Raw genomic sequence first — 12,761 nt, forward strand, 5'->3', positions numbered from 1 at the left:
CTTCATGATTCAGTCTTGGTAGGTTGTCTGTTTCTAGGAATTTATCCATTTCTTCTAAGTTACCCAATTTGTTTACCTGTAATTGTAGTGATCTCTTTTGATCATTTGTATATTGTAGCAATCAGTATGTAACGTAGCAGTTGTATGCTTTCATTTCTGAATTTATAGAAGATTCGAATCATTTTATCTTTGACTAGCCAAAGGTTTGTTAATCTTCTTTTCAGAAGACCAGTTCTTAGTTGAAGTGCAGTGTAAGTCCGTCATTTCCTTATTGATGATCTGTCTAGGTATCTGTCCATTGGTAAAAGTGCGGTACTGGGAGTCTCTACTACTACTGTGGCTTTGCCATCTGTTTCCGTCCTCAGGTTTATCATATTTGCTCAACGTACTTAGTGCTGTGATGTTGGGTGCCTATGTATTTACAGCTGTCATATCCTCTTGATGAACTGACCCTTTTATCTCATCATATAATACCTTCTTTGCCCCTTGTTAGTTTTTTTACTTAAAGTCTATATTGTCTGATGCCATTATGGCTATCCTGTCCTCTTTGGGTTTCCATTTGCACGCGATATCTTTTTCCATTCCTTCACTCTGATCCTATGCGTGTCTTTACAGCTGAAGTGTGTCTCTTGTAGGCAGCATACAGGTGGGTCTTTTTATTTATTTATTTTTTTAATCCATTCACTTAACTGTTTTTTGATTGGAGAATTTAGTTCACCTACATTTCAAATAATTATTAGCAAATGTGGACTTGCTAATGCCACCTTGTTAATTGCTTTCTGGCTTTTTGTAGCTTCTTTGTTCTTTTCTTACTCTGTTGCTATCTTCCTTTGTGATCTGATGATACTCCACAGTGGTATGCTTTGATTCCCTTCTCTGTATCTTTTGTCTATCAGAGGTTTTTACTTTGTCGTTATCATGAAACTTACGTATCTTATAGTTGTAACAGTCTATTTTAAGTCAATAATAACTTAACTTTGATCCCATATAAACTCTTCCCTCTTTGTCTCCACCACATTTTATTTTTGATGCTGTAAGTTACATCTTTCTATACTGTGCATCCATTAACAAATTTTTGTAGCTCTATAGTTTAAAAAAAAAACACTCCTCTTTTAACTTTTATATTAAAGTGTCTTGTACACCACTATTACATTAGAATATTGTGAATTTAATTCTATACTTACCAGTGAATTTTATACTTTGTTTTCATGTTACTACTTAGATCCTTTCATTTCAGCTTGAAGAACTCCCTTTAACGTTTCTTATAAGGCAGGTCTGGTGGTCCGCTCCCTCTGGTTTTATTCGTCTGGGAAAATCCTGATCTAGTCTTCATTTCTGAAGGAGAGTGCTGCTAGGTAAAGTATTCTTGGTTGGCAGTTTTGTTTTGTTTTAACAGTTTCTTTCAGCACTCTGAACAAACATATCATCCCACTCTCTCCTGGCCTACAGGGTTTCTGATGAAATATTTGCTGATAGTCTGATGAGGGGTTCCCTTGTATCAGGTGAGTTTCTTTTCTCTTGCTGCTTTCAAATTCAGTCTTTGATTTTTGACAGTTTTATTATAATGTGTCTCAATAAAGTCCTCTTTGAGTTGAATTTTTGGACTTATGAACTTCATGTACCTGGATGTCACATTCTCTTCTCTAATTTGGGAAATTTTCAGCCACTATCATTTAAATAAACTTTCTGCCCTTTTCTCTGTCTCTCTTGGAGATTCCCAAAGTATGAAAAGTTACACTTGATGGTCCCCCATAATGCACACAAGCTTCTCCACTCTCTTTAACTTCTGTCTCTGTTGTGTCTCCCCTTTTGTTCAAGTATTGCTTTCCTGATTTGAGTTGTCTGTGTCTCTTAAACTCACTGAGCTTCCTTAAAACAATTTCTTGAATTTGTTGACAGGCAATCTGTAGATCTCTGTTTCTGGAGGGTCAGTTACTAGAAAATTATATTCCTGTGGTAATGTTGTGCTTCATTCATTCATTTTGTATTCCTTGAAGCCCTGCATTGCTGCCTTCACATTTAAAGAAGCAGTCACCTCCTCCAGTCTTTACTGATTGACTTTGTGAGAGTTATCTTCACCTTGAGTCTGATGTGGGATTCTAAGGCTTTCTCTAACATTTTCTACAGATATGCATTCTCCACACTTCTTGTTCTCTCTTGGAGGGTAAATTCTTAAGATTATAAGCTTTATCTCAACCCCACAAAGCCAACCCAGGGACTAGGAGCCTCCCATTTGTCTTCTCTAGGGTGGTACTCTGAGATGCTCAAGTTTGTGAGCCTTTTCCCAATTCCGCAATTCTGCTGGCTTTCCGCACTTGTTTGCTGGCCATTTACAAAGGCTCAGTCTCGCTGTCTACGGGAGCACATGCTAAAATCATGCCAAGGTGGGCGAGCGGACTGGGTTTGGGCAAGACATGGAGAGTGTTGGGGGTGCCTGTGAGCCAGTTGAGGGGCCCTAATGGTGAGGACTCCCCAGCGACTCGTGGGCAGCCTTCCTGATGGGTGTCTACAAAGAGCATGCCTTCAGATGAGCCCCGGTTTATGTGTTCCCACAGCCTCTCCCAACCCCTCAGTCTTGCAGATCACTTCAGGGACATAGGTGACAAGAGACAGAAGTGGTTTCGTGGGCAGTGTCCTGCATGGCTGGCAAAGCCAGACACTCACTCACACATTCCTGTGGGTGAAATTGCAGGCTTCAGGGGGTCTCTCTTGGCACCGAGCTGTGCTGTCTTGAGAGACGGTGTGGTGAAAGTGAAGTGAAAACACTTCTCTCTCATCAATGTATCTATTCTTTTTTTTTTTTTTTTTTTTTTGCCCCAATGGTGTGCTGGAACATCTCTGCTGGACTCCCAGATGCCCACAAAGGAACCCTTATCTGTGGATGACTACCCAAATCAATGTTCTGTGAGGGAATGACCGTAGAGAACTCCTATTCTCCCATCTTGCAGGTATCACTTTAAAGTATTATAGCTTTAGGGCCCACATACTTAATGAGAACACAATTTAGTCTGTGTCGGATAAGGGAATGTAAGAGTAAGTAACTAAGTAACTAAGCAAACGCCATGGAATAAACGTAAAACAAGCAACAAATGTGCCTCCCAGAACACACAAAGTAGTTTCTGGGTCTTGACCACCACGGCTTACAAAAATGGCAGTGCCGAGTGTGGGTAGCAACTACCGTGCCTTAGGATGAAGATTTCTGCCTAGAGTTCAAGCCAGCTTCTCCACATCGTTTCAAATGAGTATGGCCTAACAAATTATGGGACTGCATCTAAAAACATCTTCCCTGAGAGTCAGCTTAGGAAGAAACAAACGGAGCAAGAGACCAAGAACGTCAGTCCGGTGTCCCCACCTGCTTCTGCACAACCGCTATTTGTAACCTGCTGCCACCATTACACACCCACAAACGGAATAAACCCACCGTACGACATTGTCAACGGCCTTAGAAACGGTTAAGTTTCTCTCAATTCTTTCCCACATTTCACCAGCCATTAAGTCCTGGAAATTCTACCCCCAGTTCTAAATACATGAAACTATGTATACCAAGCAAATCTTAGTTTAGGCCGCCATCTATCTCTCACTTGGATTTCCTTTTTTTTTTTTTTTTTTTTTTAACATTTATTGATTATTGAGAGACAGAGTCAGAGCATGAGTATGGGAGGGGCACAGAGCGGAGGAGACACAGAATCCGAAGCAGGCTCCAGGTTCTGAGCTGTCAGCATAGAACCCGACACGGGGCTTGAACTCACAAACCACGAGACCATGACCTGAGTCAAAGTCGGACGCCCAACCGACTGAGCCACCCAGGCCCCCCTCACTTGGATTTCTAAAATAGCCTTCAATTGCTCTTGACTCCTACAGTGCATTCACGGATTCATTCATTCGTTCAACAGCTACTAATGGCCACGTATTGCAAACCGCTATGGGTACTGGAACAGAAGAATGAACAAGATGGACAAAATCACTGCCATGTTATGGAGCTTCCCCTTGCAACCCAGCAACCCGCCATCTTCCCAAATCAGATTCTAGTCACTCCCTGCTGAACACCTGTGGTTTCTCATTGCACAGAGATCAAATCCAGACTCCTTACCATCATCTACAAAGGTGCGGATGATCTGGCCCCAGTGACCTTTCTCTATTTGCATCCTTGTTTACACTGCACTCCAGACTTGTCTTTTTCTGGTCCGTTGGCCTCAGGGCCTTTGTACTTTCTACTAGAAAATTATGTTCCTTTGGCAACGTTGTGTTTCCTTAATTTTTTCTCTCCTGCTCATGCACACTTTTCTCAAATCTCTGCAGGATTGTCTGTTTCTTATCCTTCAGATCTCAGTTCAAATGACAGTGCCTCTCAGTGGTCTGCCCTGACCATCATGGCCAAAGCAGAAGCCCCACTCACTCTTCTGACATGGTCTTATTTTTTCTTCTTCAAAACCCGTATCAGTATCTGAAATCAATTTATTTGATCACAGGTGTACTATAGATCTCGACCTACCGGAACATAAGTTGTATGAGTTCAAGGACACAATTTCCTTCATTACTGGAGCCTAAACCAGTCCCTGGTACAGTAGGTGTTAAATGAATACTTCTGAGTTGACAACATTATTCTTTGCCAATATACTTACATTTCTTCCCCATAACCCTTTCCATTCAATCTACTCTCCCTCCGTCATTGCTACTGCCTCTCTGTCTCAGTCCTCAACAGGAATTGTAGAATAGGAAATCAAGACTCCAAAACACAATTAAAGCTATTCATATGAAAGCTCAGTTACTTTGGGGCTGCAGAGGATTTTGGTTAATGTCCTAAGAAGACACCATTCACTACATTTTTCCATGAATCTTTATATCCTAAAATGTTGGTTTTTTTTTTAATTTTTTTAACGTTTATTTATTTTTGAGACAGAGAGAGACAGAGCATGAATGGGGGAGGGTCGGAGAGAGGGAGACACAGAATCCGAAGCAGGCTCCAGCTCTGAGCTGTCAGCACAGAGCCTGACGCGGGGCTCGAACTCACAGACTGCGAAATCATGACCTGAGCCAAAGTCGGCCGCTTAACCGACTGAGCCACCCAGGTGCTCCTATCCTAAAATGTTTTTACATATAGTGCCTCACACTGTGCCTGTCACATAGTAGGCATTCAACAACTATTTTCTAGATGGAGAAACATGGCTCTACCTGTCTTCTTCAACCTTTTCAGAAGTTTTTTACTATCAATACCATCTTTCAGATATAGATCCATAAATAATTAAACACGCTCTATCGTCTGTCTCACACCTTAAAAACAATACCAGAAAAAAATCCATAGAAACTTCTCTTAGTCCCATAGAAGACCCCAGCCAAGCTCCTTAGGAGTCCAATTTCTTGAAAGCCTTGTCTTTACTATCTCCATTTTTTTTTTACCTCCCATCTTTTTCAGTTTTGCTTCCTTTCCATCAAGCCACCGAGCAAGTTCTCACAAAGTTCACCAGTGACCATTCACCACACAGAACCTCTATTACGAGTATGTGTTCTATCATTGCCAGCGCCTCAATTTCTTGGGCATGTGGCTTTATCCAGGTTGGTCCCCTAAGCTTTCTGAGCTGCTAAAAGTGAATGATAAACACATCTCCCTACAGGGTTCTTTGGGTGAATCAATGAAACAGAATAGGTAAAACAAACAAACTTAGTATAGTGCTTAACACTGAGTAAGCATTGCATAAAAGCTGGATGCTATTATTCTTGTTAAATGATTATTTTCAATCTGCGTTATCCTTGGCTGTAGGCCCTTGATCTTCCCCTTTCACAATATAGTCTTTCCATAAACAATCCTGTCCACAACAGCTTTCAATTAATATCACAACACTGATGACTCACAAATTCCTATTTCTAATTCCGAAGGGTCTTCAGAGCTTCAGACCGATATATTCGACTACCTCCTTAACATGTCCCCTCGGCCATATCAAAGGCAACTCTAACTTCACACGTCAAAGATGGCACTCATAATCTGCCCCCTTTGACTTGTCATCGCCCACTCTTCAAAACCAATTGTGAAAATCAGATATAGAGGGGTCGTTTTCGGAACATCCTTAGAAATTCTCTCGTATCTTTCCAATTCGCTCTTTTCTGTGACCACAGCAATTTAAGATGTATCATCTCTCACTAGAGAAAACCTCCTAGCTGGTTTACCCCCTCCAAACGATTCTCCAACTGTCTCCCCTGAGCTCTACTAACCATTCAAAGCACTATAGGTTAGTTAAGAATACACTGTGGTTATATCTCCTATATTGCCTTATCTACAGAATTAAATGGACCTGAGATGATTCTCCGATCACTAAGTCAATCTCTGAGAGGCTAAAATTATCTTCTAATTGTGTAACGCTTGGTAAATTAGTTATCCTCTCCAAGCCTCAATTTCTTTATCTGCAGAATGGGGGCAATAGTACTTAACTTCCTATGTCGTTGTCAAGAGTAAATTAACGGTGGTAATACAAAGCTTAATTCAGCGCTTGTCACTTACTGAGGACTAACTAAACGTTAGCCAGGAAACCAAGCTGAGTATAACTTTCCTTTTAGCTGAGCTCTGGTCTACATCTCTTGCACAGCCTGTTTTAACATACTTTTAACTGGTCTCACCCACCTCCAAACAGCCACAGCCCAAACAAAGTATGGCATGTTGCAGGCTTCAAGAAAAGTCAGGTAAATCTGGCCCTCTTTAGTACTTTAGGATTAAACTAAAGATTAGCTCCAACCCTCTTTGAGTGAACTCGCCATGTGACTACCTTCCTAATTTCTTCCACAGTGATTTCCCCATGTGCATCAGATTCAGACTCATCAGGGTACTGGAATTTACTATCCTACTACCTCTATTGGGCCAGCTCCTTTCAACTTGTATTTTTTTCTGTCTGCAGTGCTTATGTCTGCACTAATTATCAAATTTACTAGTTATCTAGATTTTACAGAAGGGCAACTGCAGCTCAGAGATGTGAAATGACTGGCCAGGATTACACAGGCAGGTGACTGGACAAGATGTCAAGTCAAGTGTTCTTAGCACTGTATTAAGCTTCTCAAACTTTTCCAGTGAGTACTGCTGTTGAGAGAAGAGTTTAACTCCCATCTTAAAGGTCAAGGAAGCACAGGCCCAAGACTCCTATCAGATTGGAGTAGCATGCCCGATCTTCAAATAAAATGAATCATTGTCAAAAACTGAACAAGTTGGGGTGCCTGGCTGGCTTAAGTCAGTCGAGCGTCCGACTCTGGCTCAGGTCATGATGTCACAGTTCACGAGTTCAAGCCCCGCGATGGGCTCGCTGCGATCAGTGCAGAGCCTGCTTTGAGTCCTCTGTCCCCCTCTCTCTCCGCCCCTCCCCAGCTCATGCTCTCTCTCTCTCAAAAATAAATAAAACGTTAAAAATACAAAAAACAAAAAACACTTTGAACAAGGAAAGTTGAGGACAGGAGCCTTTCAAATACAGAGTTCCCTGTATAGTAAATTGAAACTATAAATCTAAGTGTGTCTGTTCTGTAGCTGCAAATCCACTCCAGAAAACTATCTCCAGCCTTCCTTTTCATCACCATCCAGAAGAATATAATGAAAGTGCCGCACAAATGGCTGCAGTTACTAGTATTTTCACATAATAAAATCAAGCACGGCCCATGCGTTGAAGAAGAGAAGAAAGGTTGCCTGGGGACTCTCCCAAGATCCCTGACATAAGAAAGCCTGCACACCAAAGGAAATCCGGGGCTCCCAGCCCAAACTGGAGTTTTCTTAGGATAACACTCACTTCTCTAGAGCAGGGTTTCTCAACCCTGGCCCCAACTGAAAAATTAGGCTACGTCATTCTCTGTTACGGAGAGCTGTCCTATGCATTGTGGGATGTTTACGGTCTACCTACTAGAGGCCAAGTAGCATTCCACCTCCAGCTGTGATAACCAAAAATCTCCAGACTGTGCCAAATGTCCCCTGAGGGCAAAACTACCCCCACATGCGTATTCTAGAGTGACACGTGGTATATCCTCGTATGAGGAATAAACGTGAGATAGGAAAGCTCAAGCCTCGGACTCCAGACAGGAAAAGTGTGGTAAAAAGTAAGAGACCTCTCTCTATTTGCACAGGGCATCAGGATAAAAGAAGAAAGCCTCTGTGGCTGATCAATGCTAATTTTCCACAAGGAAGAAAACGGAGTGGGACTGGACTTAAAATCATTACCCCCCAAAATCCAGGTGAGGCTTCAAAACCAACGAGACATCTAGGACTACCTTCTGGGTGCTGGGGGGTGATGAGAGGGGAAAAAGGAATCCAGGGCTGAGTGTCTACATAGATGGCTGTAACATTTGGCCTCTAGTCTTAACGCAGTGATCAAAGGCCGTTCAAGAGGACACCACTTGGCAAGAGGACAAGTAGGGCATGTCCAACGTTCTACTTGGACATTGTAGAAATAAATGTGACCTCCTCGACACCAGCAAAAGCCCAACACTAGAAGTGAACGTGTGAATATTCAGTCACAAGAAAACAAAAAGCTATTTTACGTGGAGGCAGAGCCCTCAACATCTGCACTTCTGAAAGCCTGGCTTTTGTGTTCAATAAAATGCAGTGTTACCACTTGGCAGCCATTCCCTTCACGTCTGCTAAGAAGCGCAAAAACAAATGCAGAATCCTGTGGAAGTTCCCCAAAGCAGAAGGTTTGGTTCACACGTGAACACACATGGGCACGCAGGTACGTGTTTTTGGTATTTAAGAATGTCGTCGTCTTCATCTTCAAAAAAACGAATTTCAACTCTGTTTGATATATTTTATCATGGCTTCTAATCTTCTACAAGTTTAGGTTTTCCCTAGGGAATTGCGCTGTAAGTTTTAAACAGCCTCCGAAAGATCTAGCTAAAAATGAAGCATTCGATAGTTCATATAAACCATGGAGTGTTGGGAGCCCCGCATTCCTGTCTGCAAATTGGGCGTCGATAAAATTTACTTCCTAAAGTTGCTGTCAGGATCCAAAGAAGTCCTGCGTGCCATTATCTGGGTGCCTAAAATAAATTCAAGACATGGTCACCATTTCTACTGATGTAACTATTCTGCATCATTTCTATGAAACTCCTGTTTATTTGACAAACTCTTAAGAGAATACCGTGTGTCTTGGAGAAAAGATATCCTACCGGTGGATCTTACATACGCAAGATACACATATCTGTACAAACCCAAGATAAGTATTGTTTGTGATGATAAAGCAGGGTAGGACAAAAGAAGAATAAACATTCTGTGTCTTGTTTGAGAATTCTTGTGTCAATAACATCTGGTAGCCAGCGGCTCATGACATGAAGCCAATGTTCCTTCCCCCTGAAAAAAAAATTTTTTTTTAAAGGAAAGAAAAAAAAAAAGGCAGTAAGAAAAAAATGACACATGGAAAGAGGAAAAAAGAGAACCCAAGCAGTAATACGACAGACTGGAGGGAGGATTACACAAAACAGGTAATTCTACAATGACAATACTCGCTTAACTCTTCCAAGAACAACAGTAAAAGGTCAGATACTTTCCAAAGAAGCTGGGGTTTCGATTTCACTGTTTATCTAATTAATAAAATTCCACTGGAAACAATTTTTCTTCCCCGTAGCCAAAACGAGTTAGCACATAGCGCTTCCAAGGCACTGCTACACTAAGTTAAGCTCTTCCTCTGGAATTATCATACATTTTTAAAAGGGTTATTCATTCGACAGCAGCTCCACTAAAATGATGAATTCCTAAAGTATGAATAGCAAATCCCCAATTCTGGATTTACCTACGAAGATGTCAATTCCTTCCCCAGAAACGCACCCAAATAAAAGGCCAAGGTTTTCCAATTCTTACTCTGTAGAAAATACGCGGGCGGGGAGGGGGGCGCAGCTGAAACGAAGTGGCTGGCAAATAGACTTCCGAAGCCTTCTTTGAAGAGCTCCCCAAATACACGCCTTGAAGAGGGTCCTGATCACTCTGCGGCTCAAGTAAGCCAGAAGCATACCTCCCACATTGCCCTGCGAACTAACAGTTCCGCAACCAGACTTCTACCGTCCTCGGTCCCCAATTAGCTCCTAGCGGGTCCGGCGGAAAACGTGTGTTCCATAGAAACTATCCTTCCGACAAGTACATCAAGAAAGGCTGGAGGGCCACGGGGGTTCTGGTCCAACCCCTTCATTTGACAGAAGGGCCCCCAGCAGGGGCCGAAGTTAACTTTCCCAGCCTTTCAAGGCCGGCCCGGCACCCCGAGCTTCTGATCGCAGGCACGAAGCGCGTCCCCGTTTCTGGGGAGGGGCCAGAAGGGCCAGGGCCCTGACTCAGATTACCTGCAACCTCACCCAGCTCTGGTGTCAACTGTTTGTACGACCTTGAGCACCTAGACTTCCGCGTCTCGAGCTCCACGTCTGCAAAAATGGGAGCCAGGGCCCCACGACCTGGAGCTGTCAGAGGGGTCAAGGCGCTGGGGCTCGCTCCGAGCAGGTCTCCCCGCAAGGCGACCCCGAGCGGGCGCTGTCGCCGGCCCGCACCCCCCCCCCCTCCCGGCCCAGGGCGCCCGGCGCTCGTGGCACCCACCCACCTGCACGTTAGGGAAGGCGGTCTTGAGCAAGTAGAACATCTTGCGGTTGGACAGCACGTCCCCGCTGGTCATCTTGTCCTCGGCCCCCTCGCGCGTCTTCCCCTTGGACTTCTCGTGGAGGACGTTGCTCTCGCGGACTCGCCTGACTTCATCGCCGCCGCGAACCGCCGCCAGCACCGACACGGCCAGCATCTCGCGCAGGTCCACGGTGCCCCCGTCGGCCGCGGCCGCGGGCCCTGCGGCCGCGCCGCCGCCCGGCTCGCCGCCCAGGCCGAAGAGGCTGAAACGGCCGGCCAGAAAGCCCGAGTAGAGGTGGTAGAGCACGCCGAGCCCTAGCAGGCAGAACACGGCCACCCCCAACGGGGACAGGCGGATGCCCATGGGGGCCATGGCGCGGGAGGCCGGGGCTCGGGGCGGCGGCCCTCACAGGCCTCCCCGCGCCCGACGCCGCCGCCGCCGCCGCCGCCGCCGCCGCCTCGCTCCGGGGCCGGGCGCCGCGCGTCTTACACCGGCGTCCGCTCGCCGGCGCCCGCGCGCCCCATCGCTCCCTCCCGGGAAAGGCCGAGCCGCGCCGAGAAGCCCTCCGTCGCCGGGCCGCGCGCCCAACTGCCCAGGGCAACGCGGTCCGGGCTCCTCAGCCGGCCAGTGGGACGCGCTTCCACGTTAGCCAACGGCTGGGAGGTGAAAGGGGAGCGTGGGTGTGTATCCGGGTTACGCGAGGGGGCGGGGCGGGGGCGGGGCCACGTCCTCCCCGCCCTCGGGGCGGGCTGATCCTGGGGGCGGGGCGGCGGGCTGCGGGGCTCCGGGAGTCCTGGGACGCCCCACCGCGTGGCGCGGGGATGGAGCGGTGGCTGGCTTTTCAAGTCGGTCTCGGGTGTGACGGAGCTCTTTTCCACGCAGGGAAGGTGCTGAGTGCCTTGTGCAGATTGAAACTAAATCTCTCTTTGAACGACGACGCATGGTTGACATAAAGTCTACCGCTTGTTTTACAGGCTAGACTTCCCGTCACTCTCAGATTATTGACGAACGGAGGCTGTGACAAGCCATTTTCAGACAGAGCTGTATGTTTTCTTGGTGGGTGTGTGTGTGTGTGTGTGTGTGTGTGTGTTTCCTCCAGCGCTTGTGTAGACGGAGCCTGTATCTTTAAATCGCGTCTCCGCGTTGGGAGAGGTCGGTCGGCAGGGACCTCTCCCACACTGGGGAATTTTACTTGGCTCTTTATTCTGTTGGTCTCTCTGTGGTGATCCAAACGCTTGCTTATGCGTTTGCATCCGTAGGTTTATATAGGTTTTTCCCTGTTCCTCCATCTGCCAGAATAAACCACCCTCTATGCAGCTGAAAAATATGCCTTGGTTCTGGGCTTTCATAATGAAAGAAAACGCTCTTTCGCTTGACACACACCTTCCTCCCAGAGGTTGAGATGGACGAGGAACTGAGAAAGCCTACTTGATATAAAGGTGGTCACAGGATGGGCAGTCAATCCGGAATATGTAATCTTCGAGCCAATATAGGCCCTCCAAAGGCTTCCAGAAGCCTTTACCTGAAATAATTTGCCTTCGATACGTTAGCAGGAATACTGAATACTGTACTTACTAAATTGTAATATTATTATAAGCATGAGTAAGTTTATTTTCCATGTCACTAGTGAACATTAAGATGTGCAGTATCGTTCTCAAGTGTTAGGATATTTCTATAAAATCAACTTAAAATGCAGCCTGTTTCACAGTTCATAGCCAAAAAGTCATTGGTTGTAAATGGGCTTGAATCAACGCTAATGACCTTAAATACTGCAAGTATACAGAATGGATTCTGAACATCCTTTGTTAGGCAAGTCAGCAGAGACAGGCTGACCTTCACCACTTCCTCAGAGTTCAGGACATCTGTAGAATTTGCATATGGTTATATAGATGCAATAAACAAAGACTATTGATTGCGCGGTTTCCCTGCCAGCAATCTGTAACTAGCTCAAAAATAATCACAGCACGAAATCAAGTACAAATACAAATCAAGGAAGGACCAGTCTCTGAAGTGTTTACAGCACCAGATCTTAAGAATCTGGCACTGTTCTCCTCAGCTTTTGGGAACAAATTCACAATTAAGCAAAGCTGCTTTGAAAAGAAAGCTGAAAGTGAAGGGCACAGGGCAGTTATGGCTACCAAATCCAGAGGTAAATATAAAGATCGGGGTTGAAGTAGAAAGGCTTAAGTTCAACAGAACCACCTC

General features: G+C 45.2%; 1 protein-coding gene across 7 annotated transcripts in view; it reads right to left on the reverse strand.

Moving 5' to 3' along the window:
* BPNT2 (3'(2'), 5'-bisphosphate nucleotidase 2) overlaps positions 1-11,190 on the reverse strand; it is a 36,797-nt gene extending 25,607 nt beyond the window's left edge. For 6 of the 7 annotated variants that reach the window (XR_008419867.1, XR_008419866.1, XR_008419864.1 and 3 more), the window contains exon 1: positions 10,539-11,185. Coding sequence is in view for 2 of the 7 variants with exons in the window: in XM_019421287.2 (XP_019276832.1) it covers positions 10,539-10,928 (390 nt within the window). In the remaining 5 variants the exon portion in view is untranslated. Of the gene's footprint in view, positions 1-10,538 lie in introns of all 7 variants that reach the window. The other variant, XM_019421289.2, reaches the window with a different exon arrangement.
* Positions 11,191-12,761: the final 1,571 nt, after the last annotated feature.

Source organism: Panthera pardus, unplaced genomic scaffold (assembly GCF_024362965.1).
Source record: "Panthera pardus isolate Hobbes unplaced genomic scaffold, ASM2436296v1 HiC_scaffold_7, whole genome shotgun sequence".
In the NCBI taxonomy this organism is placed as follows: domain Eukaryota; kingdom Metazoa; phylum Chordata; class Mammalia; order Carnivora; family Felidae; genus Panthera; species Panthera pardus.